At 46.5% G+C, this 25,314-nt stretch overlaps 1 protein-coding gene across 3 annotated transcripts in view; it reads left to right on the top strand.

The window, feature by feature from the left end:
- The window catches only part of TMEM196 (transmembrane protein 196), a 105,280-nt gene that overhangs the window by 61,391 nt on the left and 18,575 nt on the right, over positions 1 to 25,314 (top strand). For 2 of the 3 annotated variants that reach the window (XM_075316725.1, XM_075316724.1), the window contains exons 2-3: positions 8,154 to 8,210; positions 10,671 to 10,913. In XM_075316725.1, coding sequence (XP_075172840.1) covers positions 8,154 to 8,210; positions 10,671 to 10,913 — 300 coding nt within the window. Of the gene's footprint in view, positions 1 to 8,153; positions 8,211 to 10,670; positions 10,927 to 25,314 lie in introns of all 3 variants that reach the window. The other variant, XM_075316726.1, reaches the window with a different exon arrangement.

Below are 25,314 nucleotides of genomic sequence, written 5' to 3'. Positions count from 1 at the left end.
ATGGGACATCAGTGATGCCAGAAAAAAATTGACATGTCTCCGTGCAGCAATCACGGACACGCGGGTACGCCGCATGGAGACACGTGCAGTGAAAAATCACTGATGTGTGAGCAGACCCATTCATTATAATGGGTCTGCGTATGTCAGTGATTCTGGTACGTTTAAAAAAAAGCACAAACGTACCAGAATCACTGACGTGTGAAACAGGCCTAACTGAGGGAACGATTTCAGAATTCCTCCGTCCAATATCTGATGCATGTATATTACACCCTTGCGTCTCCATTCCTCAATATTCCCCATTTTCTGAATCTCCGGGAGATTACTGTTATCCCAGATAGGTATAAACTTAGTTAACCAGGTCACCCCTCTCACCCTTTTCAGCCTATCCCAGGTCTTGTTTATAAGTGCCATTGTAGGAGACGTTCCACCCAAGATCCCCACCGCACCATCCTCTAGTCCCATTACCAATGGACTTCTACCCACTATGTATTCCAGCAGTTCTTTAATGCCCCCATCTTTCTCTCGATCAGACCAGCCCATGAGGTGTTGACATTGCGCCGCCATATAATAGAATTCCGGATTTGGGATTGCTAGACCCCCCTCATCTTTCGGCCTTTGTAAAGTCTCTAATCGCACCCTAGGCTGCTTTTTACCCCACACCAGGTTCCTAAACAGCGAGTTTATCCCTTTAAATCTTTTCTTTGAAATGCAAACAGGGGCATTCTGCAGTATGTATAGGAGTTTAGGCATTACTACCATCTTTAGTAAATTAACCCTTCCAACAACTGACAAATGTAGCTTGTTCCAGGCATCCACTTTGGCTCTCAATTTTTTAAGAAGCGGCCATAAGTTCACCTGTATGTATTTTTCTACTGGCAGAGATATCTGGATACCTAGATATTTAAATTCGTCCACACTCTTCAATTTGTTAGCCCCAGTATCATCATTTGTCCAGGTTACTTCCCCATCCACTTTAAAGAGGCTCGATTTAGACCAATTAATGGTCAGTCCCGAAACTTCTCCAAATTTCTCTATTATCTGCATGGCATGATCCAATGAGGCTGACGGATTCCCCAAGAAAAGTAATAAATCGTCAGCATAAAGAGCTATTTTCTCCTCTAAGTTTCCATACCTAAATCCATGGATCCCCTTCGATTTCCTAATGGCCGCCGCCAGAGGCTCTATTGCAATAGCAAATAGGAGCGGCAATAGTGGGCAGCCCTGTCTCGTTCCCCGGTGCAACTCAAACGCTCATACCGTTAACTCTAACTTTAGCAGTAGGCCTATTATACAACAGCTGCACCCATTTTACAAACCGTGGGCCAAAACCCATATGTTGCAACACTTTCCACAGATACCCCCACTCAACACTATCGAATGCTTTCTGGGCATATAGCGAAGCGATCACCCTCCGGCCAGGGTTGTCAGGTGGCAACTGTAGCTTAAGATATAATCTCCTGATATTAGCAGCTGTCGACCTATTGGCCATGAACCCTGATTGGTCCATATGTATTAGGTTAGATATAACTCCAGTCAGCCGGTTTGACAACACCTTAGCCAGAAGCTTCACGTCCGCTGTTAATAACGAGATTGGTCTATATGAGTCTGGAAGCCTCAGATTTTTATCCTCCTTAGGAATTACTACTATTATTGCTTCTCTCATAGATTCAGGCAATACACCTTCCCCCTCCGCCATCTCAAAGACTTTCAATAGTTTGGGTAATAGGATTTCTTCTGTTTATAAATTTCAACTGGTAGCCCGTCTGCTCCCGGTGCCTTGTCATTGCTCATGCCATGCAGAGCGCCCTCCAGTTCATCAATAGTAATAGGTGACTCCAGTTTATCTCTATCCGCCACAGACAACACCGGAAGCTCACCTCGCTCAAGAAATGAGTCCACCTCTTCCACCCTCATCTCTCCGCTAGAAGAATATAGCATGCGATAGAAATCTTTAAAGACCCCAAGGATCTCCTCAACCTCAGTGACCTGTGTCCCCTCCACCGTGTCCATACCATGCACAAATGAACTACTCCTTTGTGCTGCAGCTATGACCGATAATAGATGACCAACTTTTTCTCCCTCCTCATAAAAATGCAATTTTTTTAATGCCTGCTTCCTCACCGCCTTCTCCAAAAGCATCTTATTAACCTGTTCATGCGCCTGCCTAAGATTTTGCTTCACATCCGTAGTATTACTCCAAACTGCTTCCAGCTCTGCCTTATCTATGGCCTCCAGGCTATCTTTCTCATCCTGCCTCGTCTGTGTTTTACGTTTACAGATATCCCTGAACAGGAGCCCCCTGAGGTATGCCTTCATCGCATCCCATACCACCATAGGACCAGTGCTACCCTCGTTGTGGATAAAGAATTCCCCGAGATTCCGTACTATATTCCCCATATTAATATGACGGATCCATGCTGGATGAAGCTTCCACTCTCCTCTCCTTCCCCCTGTCAGGGTCCCCCGTCGTATGGACACTAGAATCGGGCTATGATCTGAAATCACTCTTGTCAGATATTGCACGTCGCCTATCATTGCATCCATCAGATCACTAGCTAGAGCCATGTCAATGCGAGACAGAGTGTTATGTGAAGCCGAATAACAAGAGAAGCAGGATACCCTCCCATTCCTCACTCGCCAGGCATCCACCATTCCAAGTTCCCCAATAAGAGTGCCAAACGAAGTCATCCAACTATCCTGGATACCTGGAGGTCTACTACTCCTATCCCAGTACAGATCTATCACATTATTGAAGTCCCCCACCAGTAAAAAAGGGATTACTCCCCCCTTCTCAGAGAACTCCCTTATCTCCCTTAGTTTGGTGCACATATATGGAGGTGGTATATATATTGCAGCTATACACATGAGTCTGCCAAATATTTTACACTTAACAGCCACACACTGTCCCTCTTTATCCACATACACTTCTATCTCTTCATATTGCACAGAGTTATGGATCAGCAGTGATACACCCCTTGCATAGTTGGAAAAGGTGGAATGATAGGCTATCTGCACCCATCTCCTATTTAAAACATGTGTTGTCTCCTTTGTTAGATGCGTTTCTAGTAGACATATTACTGACGGGTTCTGATCTTGAACATATTTAATTATTGCCGCTCTCCTAGACCTATCTGATAACCCTCTAATATTCCAACTCAACACCTTAATTCTATCCCCCATTATCCCACCCAGTAAAACCATCAAACCTTGTAGTATCTCCCCATGCTGCCTCTACCCTACCCCTTTCCCCACTCCCCCCCTGCTCCCCTCCCCTCCTGCTCCCCACCACTTCTGTTTTTGAGTACTCCCGTGAAGCATCGGGTTTTCCAAACCTGGTCCATAATCCCTACTAAATTCCCCCCCACCTCCCTTACCTTCCCCTCTTAGACACATTTTGAAACTCGTCCCTTTTCCAACAATTCTCCACTCCCACCCTTTCTATGTATAATCACATTCCACTCAACCAATACAACAGTAAAATGGTGAACAGTAATTTAACTGGAATCTCAAATTGTAAACACCACCACTGCGCCTAATTAGGCAGTCCCCATGTCCTGCGAAGCTCACATCAAACCCTTCGCATTCCCCCTGCATACTACCTCAATCCCAAAGGGAAGGAGGGAAAAAAAAAAGGGAAAAAACAAGAAGGGTCCCCTGTAAGCTCCTAAGGATGTCGTAGAGCCTCAGCCGGCCTTCTCCAACACACTGCAGATTCAGTCAGCTCATTCCTTCAAACGGATCCGCTTTTCGTTTGCGTCCAACCACTGCATGGCTTCCTCCAGAGTTGTAAAAAAGTGCACCCGCTCCAACGCCGTCACTCTTAGCTTTGCTGGGAACATCATTGAGTATTGCACCCCAATCTCTCGCAGGCGCCTCTTTACTCCAGTAAAAGTCATACGTAGCTTTTGGACAAAAATGGAGTAGTCCGGGTATATGGAAATTCTCTGGCCGTCAATCATAAGATCCTCCATGTCTCTTGCCTTTCGCAGTATAGTGTCCCTGTCCCTGTAGTTGAGGAGATTGGCTAGTATAGTGCAATGGCCCTTGCCTGCTGTTTGTGGCTGCATCGGGACTCTGTGTGCACGTTCCACGGCATAGAGCTTGGATAAGACATTAGCCCCAATTTTTTCCCTAAGTCAGTCTTCTACATATTCAGTGGGGTTTCTTCCTTCCGCTTTCTCAGGGATGCCGATAATCCTGATGTTATTCCTTCTAGAGCGATTCTCTAAATCATCGTTTTTTGCCATAATTTCAGCTATCTGCTGTGCAAATGTTTTTTCAGACTTTTGTAGTTTTGTAATATGATCCTCTGTTATCCCCACTCTCTCCTCCACAGCTCCTGTTCTCAGGTCTGCTTTTTGAGATCTTTCTTAATGCCAGCAACCTCTGCCTGTAATCCCTTAATTTGCTTTGTCAGGGTAGTCAGAGCTTCTTTACAAAAAGACACCACTGCAAAAACGTCCTTTAAAGTGGGGTTTTCTGTAGCCTCCTCTGCATGTACTTTCTCCACCTCTCCTGTATTACCTTGCTGCTCTTCACCATCCCCCATCTCATCAGAACTGGCATTGTCTTCCCGCTCCTCTCCTTTCTCACCTCTGCTATCTATATGCTGAAGTGATTTCTCTGGAGTCCAGGCAAACTTCTCCAGCCTTGCTATGACCTGCATTGTTTGTTGACAGGCTGTATTAGCTTTCTCAGGGTCCTCCCTTATCATGGCACCATCTTGAGAGCTGGGGACTTTCCCGCCTCCATTATCTTTTTGCCTGCGATGGACCATGGCACCGCTCTGCATCCACCAGACTCACCCCAGACAAGTCCTCACCTTATTTTCCTGACAGCCGGCTGAGGCAGTGATAACAGCGGTGTTCAGGTATTTATCATGGGTGTTTGCAGGAGAGCTCCACAGACACGTCTCCTCACATTGCCGTCCAGGCCATGCCCCGGGCTTGTAGGAGTTATTTTCTGCTAGTCTGCCAGTTACTGCTTGGATCACATGTTGTGGGAGACCAATCAAAGTTGCTCCCCGCCTTTTCGAGATGGAGGAGCCAGTCTTCCCATGTTGACTATAGCTTTTGCTAAACCAGTCTGTGTGCTCTTGTATCCCAGTCCTGCTGGTGATTGTATGGTGACGCCCTGGCAAAAGCTAGGTAGTCACACACTTAGGCCCCCGCACAACACCTTCCCTCACAGGGTTAAACCAGCCGACCTGAACCCTAGTCACCCCCCTCAGGGAAAGACAGGCACACCAGTGGGTGGGACCAGGCGGAAGGGAATGCCCACCTAGGAGTCTGGAGAGCCCGGGGCGGGAAAAACACAGTTCAGTTTAGAGTTCAGTGAAGTGAAGTTGAGGGTAGGTGAAGCTGACAGGTGTCAGGGTTGGTGCCCTGACATATTGGCTAGGTGGCAGACGGTGGTCTCGTCTAGCAGGAGACGGGAAGACGGCAGCCGGAGATTCGAGGTGGACCAGGGCAGGGTTGGAGCTCGCCGGTACCGACACAGGAGAACCGAACCGGAAACTGTGCACAAAGGGGTACTCGGACCCTGAAGCCAGGACCGGCACCAACGGCCAAGCTAATTGACCGATTGAGGGCAGGATCCCAACCTAAGTCCCGAAAAGAGACAACCACCCACAGAGAGGGATAGGGCATCTGCCAGGGCCCGATAGATCCCACGGGTCAGTGTCAGCGAGCACGGCTCCCAACCGTAGTACCGGGAGCGGACTCCCGAGTTCCAGACTGGGAAGTCCAAACACACACAACACAGTGCAGAGGAAAGAGACAGACCACCAGCCCGGGTGGGGGACTAGAGTACAACCGGCCACGGCGGCCAGCCACCAGCACCTTGGTTAATTGCTGGACCTGTCTGATTTCTTTAACCGTGAGTAAGCTGAGACTACCTGGTCTGACCAGACGCGCCGGCCCCTGCCATCATCGTCCCCTGCACCAAGCCACCGGGTCCCGGGGTAACCATCCCTACCCACAGAAGGGTTAACAACCAGCTGCCAGTCCATCGCCCCGGGTGTCCCGCAACAGCAGCGGTGGTCGATACTTCACCACACAACGTGGGTGGCGTCAGAGACTGACTACGGCAACTGCCGTACAAATACATCCCCCTTTCATTCGGAGTGTCCGCGTGACTCCCAGGTCCGGAGGATGCCTCGAGCCACACACCGGGTCCGGATCCGAGCAGCCCGACTGCTACTGATGTGGGGGCGGCACACCCCCACTTTGTGAGTGGAGTTGCTGTGGAGTTCTCCCGTTATCTTGTTGTTTCCTGCATACTCATTTTTTCCTTCTAAACTCTTTTTGTCTTAATCGTGTGTGTGTATGTGTATGTGTGTGTGTGCCATCAGATAGAGGATTGATTTCCCCTGTTTGTCTATTTCTGTTGACTTTCTCACTCCTGCCCTGGCCCTCCCCATGGCTAGCCAAGAGCAGGGCAAGGAGGGTGGCCTAGATATCTTCACCATCAGAGGTAACTCTGGGAATAAGGATAGCTAGCATGCCCTAACCTGAGGGCCAGTTTAGGAGCCCCTGTCCCCTACTCTCCATCTACACTGTTACGCTAGATTTACAGGCTCTCCACAAGAGTGTACAAAGAGACTTGTTAGTCAAACTAGGTGTCAGGGAGACATAACCTCTGTCTTGATTTTCAAAGTATATTTTCTCCTAAACGTTGGAGCATTTCAGAGTAAAACATAACTGGCTGCAATCATGCAGTCAGTGTTTGAGTCATGCTGCCTGGTATTCGGACAGTATGAATTAGATGACAGGTTCTCTTTAAGAAAATGTGGAAGGGAAATATAAAATTAAATACATTTCATATTAGTGTACAAGCATTACACTGTGTTGAATGGTTCAAAACAAGACATCTGCAGGCTAAAACTGAAATTTTTAGTTCTTGCCTGAAGATTGAATTTAAATGTTGCTAAATCAGAACCAATTAGTGTTTAGAAAGTGGTTTTGTAAAAATGCTAAAAATAGAGTTAGGATATTGCACCTCATGAGGAACATATGATAGCTATTAGTTTGCAAGATGGTAAGGTTTGTTTCTTACAAAATTTCTAGACTTATGTTAAGAAACAATCCCAGCTTTGACCACAACACAACTGGTTGGCCAAGATTGCTCTGACCACCTAGGGGCAATTTATTGCCTGTTTACTTGGATCTTCTCTGTGAAATCAACCCTTGTTCATATGCCCTATAAGAGTACCTGAATCTCAAAGTGGTAATGTTGCCAGCTCGGTATTGCTTTCTATGAGCCAGGACAGAAAGCAGCAGTTCTGTAAGAGTGGCCGACTCGAGGTGTCTAAATGGATGGCCAACTATCTGATTTGATGTCATGCAATGCGGGCGTCGCACGGTACGATCTATCGTGCGATCGCACAAGCGATCGTACCCGCCCCCAACGTTTGTGCATCACGGGCAATTAGTTGCCCGTGGCGCACAAAGTCGTTTACCCTGTCACATGCACTTACCTGCTGAGTGACGTCGCTGTGGGCGGCGAACATCCTCTTCCTGAAGGGGGAGGGACGTTCGGCGTCACAGCGACGTCACACAGCGGCCGGCCAATAGAAGCGGAGGGGCGGAGATGAGCGGGACGTAAACATCCCACCCACCTCTTTACTTCCGCATTGCCCGTGGGACGCAGGTAAGCTGTGTTCATCCTTCCCGGAGTGTCACACAGAGCGATGTGTGCTGCCCCGGGAACGATGAACAACCGGAGCACAGAAGGAGGAGTGACATTATGAAACTGAGCGACGTGTCAACAAGCAACGTTAAGGTGAGTATTGTTGCTCGTTCACCGTCGCTCGTAGCTGTCATACGCTACGATATATTAAACGAAGCCGGATGTGCGTCACGACGTGATCCCGCCGACATATCGCCCGATATATCGTACCGTGTGACGCCCGCATTAGAGTATACATTCTAGGTTGATAAATTTAAACTGAAAGGATTGTCTCATGAGAGGATACTAATAACTAATAACCCTCCATTCCTCCAGTTACATTGGTCAAGTAAACCATTATCAAATCATTCTTGCATTTTCAGCTATATTCTTTGATTGCAGTTACATACAATGAAGATATATGAATTTCTCTAATATTTCTCAATAGTTATGTTTTCTCAATTATTGCATTTTTTTCATTGCAGTTTCTCATTTGTGGAGTTTGTGGAATCTTCTGCGCCAAAAAGAAATCGGGACTCATAGTAAGTACCTGATATGGAATTCATATTCTATGTAAAATGGATAAAGAGAAAAGCAGGAGGTAGAATTCAGAGACCTTTCAATCTGGCTGTCAAAATAAAAGCCAGTTCCCAAATCTAATAAGAAGTGGCATTCCAACCCAATCCTCCAATACTGGAATTAGTCATGTGCACATTCCTAACCCATTCAAAATACATGAAGTACATTTATGTCATATGTTGTGTCTTTGCATTTGGTTATGGTTCCACTTGCGTACAAATAATCACGATATTCATCCCGAAAAGTGGGACGAGTTTCATGTGTATGGTCTTCCGTATGTCAGGCGAGTGAACGTTTTTTTTCTCGCCTAGCATCCATATGTCATGTGAGTGTCATGCGAGTGCTGCACAAGTGCTGTGCGAGTGTGGAGGTTTTTCTCACCTAGCATCTGTGTAATATGCTTATGTCATCCGTATAACATGCATATGACATGTGTATGTAATGCCGTGCGATACTTTTCTCACACCCATAGACTTGGATTAGCAAGTCTGGTGCGATCTAGCAGCCATACGCAGCATGCTGCATTTTGATCCTCAGCATGATTAGACCTGAGGAAAAAATAGCAGAAGGACACTGCCTGATAGATTAACACTGGTGCAAGTGCAATTTGAGTAAATCACAAGTGGAACCATACCCTTTGATGCAGGCTCGCACGCTAAGCTTGCATCTTTCCCAGCAGATAATAGTTGATTTAATCAGTCATCATGTGCCCTTAACAGCAGCCTGTGGAGTGAAGTTCTGTCTGTGGCTATTGACATGTTAAATGCTGTTGTGAATGTCTGAAAGTGACATTTAACATGCGTCGTCAGGGGCGCATCATTCCACACGTCCATCAGCACGCCAGTGATATGATCATGTGATACTGATGGGTTTCCATGACAAATGAAGATGCCCACACCTGTCATTACCATTCTACTGTGAAAGCCATTGTTTAGCTGGTATTCATTGTTGTGATTTTTCCTATGCATAGTAGTGTTGATGCACTACTATGTATAGCACAAACGATCAGACGATCGTAGCTTCAAGTCCCCTATGGGGACTATTAAATGCAGTAAAAAGTAAATTTTTTATATATGACCCGCCCACAAAAGTTCAAAGTATGTAAAGGTAACATTGTCAGGTCCAATATGCACCCAGAACTGCATATTGCTAATCCCTGCCTAACCGTCCCTGTATACACTAGCATAGATGAAGAGATCTTTAGAAAAAGAATTTCTAAAGATCTTTTACCATATGCTAATGAGTGAGGGCACTAGTCCTCTGGGCGTTAGTTCCCTGGCCAGTCGCCCCCATTAGCATGCACCTGTGGGCGTTCTATCATGCTAATGAATATGCAGCGTCACAAGATGATCTCACCCACCTCTCCCCCGCCATCGCATCTGACGCTGGATTTCGGGTCAGTGCGCATGATCCCGGAGTTTGGGTCATGCGCACTACTTCAGTTTGAAGCCAGGACATGTACACCCGGGTTCATAGTGCACTATCAGGCTAGAGTTTCGATCTATCCCATCAATGTACTTTAATGTTTATGGAGAATATTTATTCTAAAATAAGACAAATCACCAGTAAATTATTATATTCTTATATTGTTTTGTAATCTACTTGTTACAAAATGTTAAATTAAAGACAATATCAGTATAGTTTCTTTATGATTAAAAAACCCCATGGTATCATCTATGTGTGTATAGTTTTATAACTTACGTACACACTGCCATGTTGATCCTGTTCTCTTTGTCTTAAGGCCGCTTTACACGCTGCGATATCGTTACTGATATTGCTAGCGTTCGCACCCGCCCCCATCATTTATGCGACACGGGCAAATTGCTGCCCGTGGCGCACAACATCGTGTGGACCCGTCACACTACTTACCTGCATAGTGACATCGCTGTGACCGGCGATCCGCCTCCTTTCTAAGGGGGCGGTTCGTTTGGCGTCACAGCGACGTCACTAAGCGGCCGCCCAATCAAAGCGGAGGGGCGGAGATGAGCGGGACGAACATCCCGCCCACCTCCTTCCTTCCTCATTGCTGGCGGGACGCAGGTAAGGTGAGGTTCGTCGTTCCTGCGGTGTCACACGTAGCGATGTGTGCTGCCGCAGGAACGACGCACTACATCGTACATGCAGCAGCAACGATAATTGAGATTAGGGGGGCATGTAAATGATTAGCAATTTTGAACGTTTTTGCAACGATTCAAAATCGCTAATACACACTATCGCGGCCGGATGTGCGTCACAAATTCCGTGACCCCAACGAGATCGCTTTAGTGATGTCGTAGCGTGTAAAGCGGCCTTTAGGCTGGTCTCATATGTCAGGTTTTTTTCTCATTTGTTAAAAAATAATCTTGTTATTTCTCTCTGTGCTGGACCAATTTTTGGTCCCTGTGTCAGTTTTACTGATTCTTTTGTTTCTTTTTGTCCTGCAGATGATTCTTTTTTCAGCTTGCTGCATATGCGGACTTATTGGAGGCATTCTAAATATTCAATTTCTGCGTGCTCTTACCAAAAGATCCCCATTACATGTTGCTTCATTGTCCCTTGCATGCATCGGTATCAGTGGCTGCACTATATCTACTTGGCTTACGTGTCGCCTAGCCAGTTATGAACAAAGAAGGATGTTTTTAGAAAGAGAACATTCACTTCATCACTCCCATGAAATGACAGAGAAGGTAAAAGAACTCGGTAAATAATTCCTTTTTTATTGTTATAAAGTGTATTACTACTTAAATGTACCAATGCAAAATATTTATTGACGTTTTAGATGCTTTAAAGGGATTGCGAAGCCATACTCCTCTAGTCGGATTCTGTCCGGGAGCATGCATATACAGTAAACATACTTGTGGCTACATGACCGTTGTTCCCAGTGAGTGACTGTAGATGGGACAAACCCATAATAAAAGTGGGTGCTCCATAACTAGCTAAGTACCCAGCCACCCTATATATTACTTTCAGATCTTACTTAGCTGGATGACCAAGCGGAATTATGGAGGATGAATTTACATTGTGGCTATGGATGTGGCGATCCTAGTTAACACATCTATTAAATAGTCTAAGTAAAAGGGACCTGTAATGTGAACCTTTTCAAGAAACCTCATTTTAGATGTGGAACATGATATTGCTTAAAACCTAGATTTAGTCCGGGGCTACATGGCAGCTTTGACTATCGCATAGGTCACACATACAAAGATCGATATGTGCTGCTCCTAAATCGCAGCGTATTGCTGGTGGAAAGGGTCACATTGTGACTTCTAGGGTAATGCAACATGAAAAAGAAAGTGGCAAAAAATGTGACTGCTTCTGACTTTTTGCAGCTTGCTCATTGTGGTTTTGGTACCCTGATGGAAGGTGACCCCCCCATCAAGTGCATTTTACTTGTACAAACTAAGGAGACAGTGGTTCCTTAAAGTGTATCAATCACCAGGATTTTCCTATGTAACCTAAAAGCCTGTGCTATACTGGCACTATCAGGCTGATTCTATACTTACCTTTAGTTGTCAGATAGGATGTATAGTTTTTGAAAAACAGGCAAGTAAAGATTGTAAAATGTACAGCTTTTTGACTGCCAGCAGCTGCTGAGCAGCTAATAGCTGGGGTGGGTTTTGATAGTGATTTCCGCCCCCCGCCTGTTGTTCCTTTCCCTATCTTTTATTTATGCTATTTCCACTATGGAAGCGTTTTACTAATGGTTGTGGCTAAATCAAAGTGGCTAGAAGAATTTTGCTGACATCATACCCATGTGACCAGAAGGGACGGGGCCTCAGCTAACCACTTAAATCAGGTAGCAACATCATTTTTCTATTATCTGAAGCCCCGCCCCTTCTGGTCACATGGGTATGATGTCAGCAAGGTCCTTCTAGCTACTCTGATTTAGCCACAACCATTAGTAAATTATTCAGTCCACTTCATTAGCATAACCATTTATAGAAAAAACACACATAAACGTCTTTTCTGCAATATTCAAAATATTTTCAAATTCTTCACTTTCATTAATCAGTGCAAAAATCTCATTCTTTCCCCTTTTTCCTCCATTCTTCTTCAATCTTTCCCCTTCCGCTGACGTCTCTGATTGGCTGCCGTTGGACCACGTCGCCACCCTCTGAAATAGTATCTGTGATTGGTTGGAATCACACACACTGTCTGTGTCCTTATACTGGTGGTAAATAAATAAATAAAACAATTGGCGTAGGTTCCAGACCTATATTAATGCAAGCTCAGATAAAGCATACGGCTACAGGTTGCAGACCCCAAACATGCGCTAATCTGTCTGTGTATCAAAACAAGAGGAAACGCATGCGGCTTTTTTTTTAAATTGAAATAAATAAATAGTTTAAAAAAAAATTGTGCGGTCCCCCCGAATTTTGATACCAAGCCAAGATAAAGCCTGACAGCTGGGGTCTAGTACTCTCTGGCCGGGAAGAACTTGGGAAGTGCTTATTGGCCCCAGCAACCTAAAAATATCAGCCTGCAACCGCCTATTAGATGTGACAGTCCTGGCACTTTACGTGGTTCTTCTCGATTGCCCTGGTGCTGTGGCAATTGGGGTAATAAGGGGTTAATTCAGCTCACAGCTGCCACTAAGCCCTAGATTAGTAATGGGGGAATCTATGGGACCCCTCATTACTAATCTGTAAGTGAAATTAAATAAAAAAAATATAAATAAAATACGAATAAATAAGTAAATACAATCTTTTATTTCAAATAAAAGACAAAAAGAACCCTTTTTCACCACTTTATTAATATAAAAAACACCCAGGTCGATTGTAATCCATATGAGGTCCCAACACGATTCCAGCTCTGCTACATTACTGAAGGCACAGTACGCGATCATGGACCATGACTGCCTGTGAGGTTCAAGCAGAAACTGAGTGGCAGTGATGAGCGGTGACATCACTCCGGTTATTTGCAGTCACAGCTGGAGGTTCCCATGTTCCACCTGTGATAACAGGTCACCTGACCTCAGGTGACCTCAATGAACTCTCATTGAGTTCACAGACCTGCATGCGTTATGATGCGGTAGTGATGCGTTCTTTTACCAGGAGGTGTAGATTCAGTGCGTACATATGGTATAAAAATTTTAGCACCAGATCTGCATCTCTTGGCAAAAAAACGCAGTTTTCTGCCAAGAGATGCAGGTCTATGAACTCATTAAAAGTTCATTGAGGTCCTGAGGTCAGATTACCTGTGGTCATAGATGGAGGGCCATGGGAACCTCCAGCTGTGACCAAAAATAACCTGAGTGATGTCACCGCTGGTCACATGCCTCAGTCTCTGCCCGGAGAATACAGCGGGCAGTCATGTTCTATGGAGCTCGCTGTGAATTCAGATGTAGCAGACTTGTAAACATCCTGGGACCTTGTGTGGATTACATTGGACCTTTTGTGTTTTGGGGATTAATAAGTTGGTGATAGATAGACAGTGTTTTTTTATATTTTTTAAAATTAATTAATTAATTAAAATAAAGGATTTTTCTGTGTGTTTGTGTTTATTTCTTTTTACTTATAGCATTAATGGTGGGGTTGGGTCTCATAGATCCTCCCCATCACAAATTTAGAGCTTATTGGCAACTGTGAGCTGACATTAACCCCTTATTACTCCGAATGCCACTACACCAATTGAGAAGAGATGGGTAAAATTCCGGGATCGTCGTATCTAGTGGATGCGACAATATTGGGCGGCTGCGGACTGCTATTTTTAGACTGGGGGCTCCCTATAATCATGAGTTTCAACAGCCTGAGAAGCCCCCAGCTGTTGGACTGTATCTTGGCTGGGTATCAAAATTGGGGGAGGAAAACACACGTCATTTTTTAAAAATATTTATTTATTTAAATATTTTTTTTTAAAAAAAGCCACATGCAGTTCCTCTTATTTTGATACACAGCCAAGATAAGCACACAGTTAGGGGCTGCAGCCTGTAGCTGTATTCTTTATCTGTGCTGGTATCAATACAGGGGGGAATCCCTATGCCAATCTTATTTTATTTATTTATCAATAGTATAAGGACACAGACAGCTTATCTGATTCCAATCAATCAGAGATGCTGTCTCAGAGGGTGGGGGCGTGGTCCAGCGGCCAATCAGAGAGACCGGTAGAAGGGAAAAGCAGTGAATAGGCATTAGTGATAATTGTTGGACCCGGACGTAGCGCTGCAGCTGCGGGGATGTGGTAAGTATGTACGGCTTTAAACTTTTTGCTTCCTTTTTTCTTACAGTGGTCAATCAGAGCCATGCCATTACATGATATGGCTGTGATGAGCAGGGACAAGATAGTTTTTGCCATCTGATCATTTACCGATCCTTGGCAAGATCACCGACTTTTGCAATAAATACTTGGATGTACGATACAGATCCGATCTAGCCAAAGATCGTACAATTTTAACATTTTCTGATCTTTGCCTATCAGGATCGCTCATCTCTACTGCTAATGTGTTTGTAACAAGACAAAGTTCTATTGCTCTGTGTTAGTTACAGTACATGTCTCACACTGGTAACTCCCCTTTTGTATTAAAAATAATCTCTGGAGGCAGATTCTAGCCTGAAACAGCTCATTTACTAGAGATGAGCCACCCCCCCTGGCGTTCCAGTTCGGTTCGGTTCGTCGAATGGAGGCCCCGTTCGACGAACGTTCGTCGAACCGTTCGACGAACCGTTCGACGAACCACTCGAACCCCATTGAAAATGGGAGGCAAACACAAACACATAAAAACACATTATACATGTACACATACAGTTAATAAACATTGCCATAACACTTACAGGTCCCCGCGACACGTCCTGCACTCTGTCTCCCGCCGCTTTTCCTTCCGATAATCGCTGCGTCCTCCTGGTAACCAGCACTGATGATAGGACCTATCGTGACATCAAAATAGCATGTGACCAGTCACGTGTCTATTATATCACTGGCTACAGACTGGTCACATGGCTAGACATCATGCTAGGTCCTGTCAGTGCATCTCTCCGGTAAGCGGTGCTCGTTTGAGCATGTCCTTTTACTGGCGAGGTGCTCTGGCACATGATCGGCTTCCCCATCCATGCATGTCGGCGCTCTTTACAGAGTCAGCCCACATGCAGGGACTAGATGCCACAGCCAGTGAATAGCGGCACTGGGAATCCTGTGATCGGAGCACCGTTGCTATGGTAACCCGTCTGTCAGCGGTGACATCACCGCTTACAGCACACAGCTTCTGCTCACTCACTGAGTGAATAGACTGCACGGGGAGCAGCAGCGCCTTCCTCCCATGCAGTGCTGTCTGATGTAGCAGAGCTGCATGGGTTGAAGGAGAAAGAAGACAGAAGACCAGGATCATGAAGGGCTGACAGGGAGTAAGAAAAATGGAGTCTCTAATGTGTCTGTGTATTTATTTCTATTAAAGTATTTCTTCTCTGTGTGGTGTCTTTTTTTTAACCCTTTACTGGAGATTCTTAGTGGCCGGGTCAAACTTGCCTGACATTAAGAATCTCTGGCTTAATACTAGCTAGTAAAACAAAGCTAGTATTACCTCATTATTACCCAGCAAGCCACCCGGCTTCAGGGCTGCTGGAAGAGTTGGATACAGCACCAGATGATGGCGCTTCTATGAAAGCGCCATTTTCTGGGGCAGCAGTGGACTGCAATTCGCAGCAGAGGGGCCCAGAAACCTCAGGCCAACCTGTGCTGCGGATTCCAATCCCCAGCTGCCTAGTTGTACCTGGCTGGACACAAAAATGGGGCGAAGCTTATGTCAATTTTTTTTTTAATTATTTCAGCAGGCAGCTACAGGCTGCCCCCAACCCCCAGCTGCCTATTTGTACCCGGCTGGGAACCAAAAATATAGGGAAGCCCTTTTTTTTAAATTATTTCATGAATTTCATGAAATAATTAAAAAAAAAATGACGTGGGCTTCGCCCAATTTTTGTATCCAGCCAGGTACAACTAGGCAGCTGGGGATTGGAATCCGCAGCTCAGGGTGCCCAAGCTTTCTGGGAACCCCTGCTGCGAATTGCAAAACACAGCCGCCCCAGAAAATGGCATTTCCTAGAAGCGCCATCATCTGGCGCTGTATCCAACTCTTCCAGCTGCCCTGTTGACAGGTGGCTCGCTGGGTAATAATGGGGTTAGGGCTAGCTGTACATTATCAACTGGTCCTAAGCCCGAAATTCATGGTGTCACGCCAATATTAGACATGGCCACCATGAATTACTAGTACAGATAAAAAAAAACACAACACACAGAAAAATATTTTTATTAGAAATCTTTAATGAAATAAAGAAACCCCCTCCACAGTAATCCTGGGTCAAGGGTCCTGCGCTGTCCAATCCGGATCCAATATCATCTGATCGGTTTGCTGGAAGGCAAAGCGATCAGATGATGTGTCAGGTTCAAGAGCCTGAATCACATGACACAGAAGCTGATTGTATAAACGGCTTTTATACAATCAGCTGATGAATCAGTGCAAAAAACAAAACAAAAAACAAACTACACACTTCTGTGCAGACTCCTGTCCGACAGCATCAACTGATAGTTTAGCTGGCTGGGCGGTAAAAAGCCGGCCTCACTGCTCGACTTATAGTGTCAGCTGATTCCGTCAGGTGACCGCATCAGCTGATCATCGCCAGGTCTGAGAGAGAGAGAGAAAGAGAGAAAGAGAGAGAGAGAAAGAGAGAGAGAAAAAGAGAGGGAGAGAGAGAGAAGAGAGGAGAGAGAAGAGAGAGAGAGAGAAGAGAGGAGAGAGAAGAGAGAGAAGAGAGAGAAGAGAGAGGAGAGAGAAGAGAGAGAGAGAGGGGGAAAAGAAAAAGAGAGACTGAGAAAAAGAGAGAGAGAAAAGGAAAGAAAAAGAGAGAGAGAAAAAGAGAGAGAATAGAGAGAGTGAGGCGGAGAGAGAGAAAGAGAGAGAAAAAGAGAGATTGAAAGGAGAGAGGGAGAGAAAGAGAGAGAGAAAAAGGGAGAGAGAGAGAAGAGAGCAAGAGAGGGAAAAAGAGAGACTGAGAAAAAGAGAGATAGAGAAAAAGAGAGAGAGAGAAAAAGAGAGAGAGAAAGAGAGAAAAAGAGACATAGAGAAAAAGAGACATAGAGAAAGAGAGAAAGAGAGAAAGAGAGAGAGAGAGAGAAAGAGAGCAATGCAGCCTCATTCTGTGAACTGCTACGATATTAGAGGTGTGTCCCGCGGCTCACAGCTGATGTCCGGATCCTTACCTCAGTGCATAATAAATTAAATTATAATTATAAATAAATAATAATTATAATTTTAAATAAATTCAATTTTTTACTGGGACGGCCAGGACTTGAAATCGTGAGCTAATGCTTCTTAGACAGGAGCTCTATCCATTGAGCCACTGGCTCTATTGAGAAATGTAGGCAGATTTGGTAATCTTGACGTCTACATTGCAGAGTGAAGTCTGGTGACAGTGCGGCTCACTTCAGCTGCTGCGTGGAGAGGACACAGATCGCTCCCTGTCATCTTCATGTAGCAGAGCTGACAGTGTCGTGTGGATTACTTCGGACCTGGATTGTTGTTTGGGGATTTTATTAAAAAGGTAAATGAGGTTTTTTTGTCTTTTATTCCAAATAAAGGATTTTTCGCTGTATGTGTTTCTTTACTTTCACTTACAGGTTAATCATGGAAGGTATCACAGGGAGACGCCTGGCATGATTAACTCCTTATTACCCCTTTTGCCACCGCACCAGGGCAATTCCGGATGAGCTGGGTAGAGTCCTGGGACTGCCGCATCTAATGGATGCGGCAATTCCAGGCGGCTGCTGGGTGATATTCTTAGGATGGTGGGCTCCCCATAAAGTGGAGCTCTCCATCCTGACAATACCAGCCTCCAGTCGTGTGGCTTTATCCTGGCTGGTATCAAATATGGGGGGAACCACATTTTTTTTTTTAAATTTATTTATTTATTTTACTGCACGATATAGACCCGCCCGCCAGCGGCTGTGATTGGTTGCAGTGAGACAGCTGTCACTCATCGTGGGGGCGTGTCTCACTGCAACCAATCATGGGCGCTGGTGGGCGGGTAAAGCATGGAATAACTAATTGAATAATTAATCGGCAGCCATTTTCAAAAGATGAAATGCCGCTGGAGATTTGTGACAGCCGTGAAGTGAGACGTCCATCATCGGTGAGTAGGAAAGAGAGAGGGATTGCGCTGGGGATGCAGGACGCATGCAGATATGAAAGGTGTGCACATGCTTACTGTGAAAAGCTATGCTTTTGGTGCTCGAACAGTTCTCAAACGTAACTCGAACTGCCAAACTTTTAGCAAATCGTTCGAGTTCTTCGAACGACTAGAACACCCCCCAAAATCACTCGAACATGAAATTGGCGAACCTCAAACATCGCTCATCTCTATCATTTACATATAACAAAAATGTGGATTTTTCTGGAATATGACATCGGCACACAGATATCAAGGTGTCATTTTATTCAGCTTCTTATGAGCTACGTGCCTATATAGATGCCCCCAACATAGCTTAGAGCAGGTTTCTCAGTGTGTGAGATATAATGATTTATCTCTGATCTCTTGGTCTCACCTCCTGAATGAATCAATGTGGGGAGACGACAGGGCAGTGTGCCCGAGTTTTGTTATGTCACATTAGAAACCCTTCTGTCTTGATCTCAGTGCTCAAAGTGTCAGTAATCACTGTTAGGGTATGTGCGCACAGGGCCGCCATCAGGGCTGGTGTGCCAGGCCCAGGGTAATTACTTAGCTTTATCAAGCCCCAGGCAGGATAGGCCCCTTCTCTTCACCAGGCCCCAGTCACATCAGCAGCAGAGGGGCACCGCAGTGTCGCTTCACTACCTTACACGACTAATTTACATGCAAAGGGGCGGAGCATGCAAATTAGCCATGTGCTGGAGTGGAGGCAGGGTCATTGGAGCAAAGCAGGGTGTCGGCATGTCATCGTTGGGCCGTGCAGCAGGGTAGTGAGGTCATCACTCTGCGACCTCATTACACTCCTGCAAGTAGCAGTGGCTGATGTGGTGAGGACGTGGCAGCCAGCGGGGATAGGTAAGCGCTATGATCTGAAGACGATCGCTGGGGATGAGAGGGTGGGGGAAGGGTGGAGTGGCCTGCCCACTGATCTTAGCCCGGGGAAGGGGGCCCACTGATCCCTGCCCAGGGCTGCCCGCCAACCGCAGGCCCACCGACCCTAGCCCTTGCCTTGCTTCATCTAGATGCACGAGAGGCTGCTGAAATGCATCATGGCTCAATGCTAAGAGAAGATGCCGTGCGACGTGGGAGTCGAGCAGGGTGTGTGAAATGTTTTGGTTTTTTTTGCAGCTGACAAATATGCCAAGAGGCCCCCAGGATGGGACATATATACCGGGAGGAGGACATATTCACCAGGAAGGGTCAGAAACCAAGCTGAGAACATATATACCCGCATGTGCCCAGTAGGGGGATATATATATGTGCCGCCCCCATGGAAGCAGCCGAGCTGCTCGGATTTGGGTTCGCTGTGGCTCGAGGGTCTCCAGACCCGGGGGTCGTGTGGCCACTCAAATGAAAGGGGGTGTTTACAGGGGAGTTGATGTATAGTTCGTGACGCCATCCGTGGTGTACGGTAAATTGGGGAGTACCGCCGCTGCCGCTGGGAGTACCCGGGGTGATGGAGTGGGGCAGCAAGGTGTTGTAACCCTCCACGGGTAGGGGGATGCCCTGGGACTCGGTGAGGTGTGCCGTAGGATGCAGAGGTCACTCTCATACTCACTCAATTCATAAGCAGACACTGACAACCGGGTAAACCAAGTCTCTAGGTACCGCTGCGGTTGAGGGGGGCTTGTCCGGGTCCCGTCCCCAATGGTGCTGCCTGGTGATCCGTGGCCTGACTCCTGGCATTTAGTTTGACTTTAACTTGATGGCCCGGTATCGTGGAACTAGCCGGTCCCCGCTCCCTACTATGGCTAAGTATGTGAGCTTGCTCTCAGGACTCACACTTGGGATTTTCTGGACCGTTTTGGATTGGAAAGTCCTATCCCCCTCGTTACGCTAATGCCCCAATTCTGGAGTGGGTGGGAACAGATCATAAAGGCTTCATTCTCCTCAGGTGAATTGTCGGGTTGCCTGAAGTTACTTAGGGTCTGTGTACCCCGTCGTGCCTTCGGTCCCAGACAGGTGTTGGTGCTAGGCTGCCGGCTGTCCTCCTCGACAGGTCTGAGCACCTCACCACAATCCCCTGCGACCGAGGGTCTGACTCCTCTAGGCCCAGACCACCATCTGCAAGCTAGACAGTTCCTTCAGGAGTCACCACTCCCAACTTCCTCTGAGCTCCTCACAGCTCGAGGGCTACTTCTCAACCTCCCTCCTTCAACTCTCTTCTCAACTCACTACTACTCAAGTGACTACACTCCTCACCTCCCCTCCCTGACCCCCCAGGTGGGCGACTCTTTTCCACTCAAGCCGTTCACTGGTGTGTCTGGTGGGTGTGGTGCAGGGTGTATCTAGGATTTGATTTGCTGTTGGAGGCAACACCATTTAGTTAGGGATCCAGAACCAAGAGGGAGGCTGCACGGAAGGGCAGCTTGTGCAGTACCCTGTGACAACCTGATAGTCCAGGGGCGCCACATATATATACCAGGAGGCCCCCAGGATGGGACATATATACTGAGAGGAGGACATATTCACCAAGAAGGGTCAGAAACCAGGCTGGGAATATAAATACCCGCATGTCCCCAGGAGGAGAATATATATATATATATTTATATATATATACTAGGAGGCCCCTAGGATGGGATATAAATACTGGGAGGAGGACATATTCACCAGGAAGGGTAGAAACCAGGCTGGGAACATATATACCCACATGTGCCCAGGAGGGGGATATATATATATACCAGGAGGCCCCCAGGATGGGACATATATACCTTGAGGAGGACATATTCACCAGGAAGGGTAGAAACCAGGCTGGGAACATATATACCCACATGTGCCCAGGAGGGGGATATATATATATATATACCAGGAGGCCCCCAGGATGGGACATATATACCTTGAGGAGGACATATTCACTAGGAAGGGTAGAAACCAGGCTGGTAACATATATACCCGCATGTGCCCAGGAGAGGGATTAACAATAATAAAAATAATAATAATAATAATAATACACACACACACACACACACACACCAGGAGGCCCCCAGGTTGGGACATATATACCAGAGTGTGCCTGGGAGGGACAAGCTTCCCTTTGTGTTCTCCTTCACTTAAACTGTGTTTCCTGCACCCACAAATCAGCATTGTAGATCTCCCACATCTGCAGGCAGGCCGCTCATCACTCCAACCACACATTGCTTGACTCCAAAGCCAAAGTCTAGACCTACAGTCGCCTTTGGGACATTCCTCCTTTGTCCTCCAGCCAATTCAATAACAATCCCTGGTCCATGATGTATCACCTCTCGCCAAACCACTCAGGGATTAGCTATTGTGAGAAATGCCCCGGAGTCACAAAATCCAATGACTCTCTGTCCATCCAGCACAACCTCCTGTAAGTGCTTACTTTGATGGTAGTTCGGCTGTAGAGAATGAACAGGTCGATTTGGTGCAAGGTCATTCCTCAATCGACCAGCAGGGCAAGTTTTTTGCAAATGCCCAGGTTGCCCACATCGATAACATCTCCTCTGCGTCGTACTCCTTCCAATGTGCATTCTGGAGAAGGCAGTAGGAGAATCTGGTGACAAAGGCCGGAGGCCATACACCCCAACAGGGGCTTCTATGGTGCAGGGGACAGCGGTACACTCCGGTAGAGGTGGTGTTCTATAAGAAATACCTGTATAACGTCTTCCACAATGAAGGCGTCTTCCGCTTCCAGCCATCTCCGACATGCCTGGGACATCTTATGGGCATACATCCTAAACCATCCCCCCGTGGTGCACTGTGCCCTATGTGAGTCTGGAGTGATAGCATGGTATTCCAGGATAGTCCATTTTACAATGTTGTAATCCGGTTCTGCTGTGAGTCAATGGTGCGATAAGCTTCTGCCAGGCTTCCGTTCAGGAGTCCCACTATCAAATGCATCCAGCTAGACTGGGTAACCTCCATCACCGCACACTGCTGCTCAAAGTCCTTGAAGAACCCTTCCACATCTCTGGAAGGCTCATCAAATGCCTTGAAGTCTGCCCGGGTGATCCGTACAGGCTCCCGGATTGCTGGCTTTACACTTCAACTCCCATTACTCCCTCTGTCGGACTCCATTGCTTCTTGTCTCCTCTGTGCTCGACGAACAGCCTCCTCCTTATACCTGAGATACACCTGAACCCAGAGCTGCCATCTCTTCTTCAAACCACACCAACCACTGGCTTTTTTGGGCAGGGATCCCCGTCCCCAGTGCTTGTCCGTCAAACATCTGGGAGGAGGTGGTCTGACTCGCACCCACCAGTAGATCAATTAAGGCCTCTTTACTCAGTCCATGGTGGTTCAGGCCCAGATCTCTGGCTCTCTCACGTAGACTGGATGCAGTCCAGTCTCTGTTCTCACTCTGTGGGTGGATCTGCATTAGGCTGCACTCTGTTGTTCCCACCACTGCCACCAATTGTGATGGGGTACTTCTCCCATATCACACAATCAACAGAGCGAGAGATGGCAGTACAATCCAAAGAGCATTTATTCCAAGCAAATCAAATGGTCCATTACATAATCCACAAAACAGAGGGTAAAATTGTCCAGTAATGGCATCAATGTCCCGGGGATCAGTCACAATCCTCCAGCAGTCCTTTTCCAGGCAAATGGGGTTTTTTTACAGTCTCTCTGGCATGCTGGCCGCAGCCTCAGCTTTTCCCTCCCAGAGAATCAATCTTCTTCCTTCTCTCTTCAAGTTCTCAAACAGACTACCTCTTCCTTATACTGCTGAGATATAGTTGGGCCCCGAGCTGCCATCTCTTCTTCGAATCACACCAACCACTGGCTTTTTGGGGCCAGTGCTTGTCTGTCAGACATCTGGGAGGAGGTGGACTGGCTCGCATCCACCAGTAGATCAATTAAGGCTTCTTTACTCAGTCCCTGGTAGCTCAGGCCCAGATCTCTGGCTCTCTCCTATAGACTGAATATGGTCCAGTCTCTGTACTCACTCTGTGGGTGGATCTCCATTGGGCTGTGCTCTGTTGATCCCACTGCTGCCACCGGTTGTGATGGGGTCTTTCTCCCATATCCAACAATCAACAGAGCAAGAGATGGCTGTACAATCCAAAAAGCATTTATTCCAAGCAAATCAAATGGTACATAACATAATCCACAAAATAGAGGGTAAAATTAGTCCAGTGATAAATGTCCAGGTCTCTCTGAGAAGTTGCATATTCTCCCAGAGGATCAATCCTTCTCTCTTCAAGTTCTCAAACAGACTCCCTCTCTCTTCTCCTGCTCAGCCAGACTGACTAATTCTTCAGGTAAGCAGAGAATTTAGGTGGATCTCACGCCCCTCCCCCGACTTAGGAACAAAAGCCTGGCAGGGGATGCATTAAACCTGCAAACAGGACAATGTACACACAAGGAATACAGAATGGACAGTGAACCACTCCTAAACATTAACCCACACAAAATGGTACATGACCCACAATATCCCACCATCACAACCATATTATCCTCAACCTGATCCTCCTTCCTCCCACCATGATGCGTTCCAGGAGACAAGTGATCCCACACTCGAATAATCAGAGGACAGAGTCTTTACATTTCCATTGAATGATTTCGGACTCTCACCCTGAATGTTTCAAGACAGACATGAGGAGATTGTGTGTAGTGATGGCTAAATATTTGAGCAGCTATGGACAGAAGAAAATGGCAGTGTGCAACAGCAATTAGTGTCTCAAGCAGTCAAAGATAATGAGACAGTTGCCAACAAGTGCTGTTGTTAAGTCATCAAGTCAGGAGGAAGACCAGAGTGCAAAAGCAATAGGCGAGGTGTTAGAAGATGAAGTCACTCACCCAACCTGGCAAGGTGCCATGCAGAGCAAGAACAGCAGTGCAGAGGTGCCGGGATCAGCATCACGGCAACTGGCAGGAAAAGACAATATAATGGCCAAGAGAGAGTGTTATGTTGGTACTACAACTCACAAAGGGGTAAATGTAACACACTAAAAACTGTAATTGAGTATACCGGTTCCTGTACAGACTAGAGATAACAACCATGCAGTCCCTATTGGTTCCTGCTGGAGTTGAAATAGCATTGACCACAGACTAAACTATATCAACTCGGGTCTATGCTTGTCATAAAATATAAGGGGATTACTGGGGACAGGGGCTCCTAGTCTGGCCCTCAGGCCAGGGGGGCCTAGCTGTCCCTTATCCCAAAGGTACATCTGATGGAGAAGACATGTGGACCACCAGCCTAGATTTGCTCCTGGCCAGCTCTGCTCTAATACCCCCTCTCCCCCACCCCAGGTGAGGGTTCGGACAGGAGTGATTAAACTCACAGAAATAGACAAATGGGAAAACCAAAACTCTAACACAGCAATCCCACACAGATTTATTAGACAATACATGATCAGGAGGAAATAAAGAGCAGAGAGGGAATGAACAGATGATAAGATAATTCCCACAACACACCAAACAGCGCTCAGTAGTTCACCAGCAACTGAATCACAACAGCACATGGACCGGTATCGTTGAAATCAATAATCAGCACAGGAAGTCATTTTCCACCATCTTAAAAAGGCAGGAAGAAGTTATGATAGGTTTCTCATAACATGTAATCCTAGAGGTAACCAGCAGGCTAGGAGAGGTTAACCCCTCCAAGCCCTAATCACTAATGAGCACACATCTGGTTGACGCCCGAGCCTGACTGTGCAACTCAGAAGCCCTAGAGAAACCATAGCGTGGAGTGTCAAAGTCTGTGGTGTGAACAGTGCAAAATACTGCCATGACAATCAGCGAGTTTTGAGACAAACACCATCTGACAATACACCTCTCTCTACGAGGGGCCTCTGGATCCTCTGGACCGGGTTTCACCAGATGGCAGTGATGGAATGCCCTGACCATATGCTCTGCATGGATATCAGATGCTGGTACGCAAGTCCTCTCCCCATGACCATAACTCAGCCAGTGAACTTAATACTGTAAAAAATGTCAAATAACCTAAGAACCAATAATTCTCGATAAT

Source organism: Anomaloglossus baeobatrachus, chromosome 6, assembly GCF_048569485.1.
Source record: "Anomaloglossus baeobatrachus isolate aAnoBae1 chromosome 6, aAnoBae1.hap1, whole genome shotgun sequence".
Taxonomy (NCBI): Eukaryota; Metazoa; Chordata; class Amphibia; order Anura; family Aromobatidae; genus Anomaloglossus; species Anomaloglossus baeobatrachus.
This window is presented reverse-complemented; position numbering and strand designations above follow the sequence as displayed.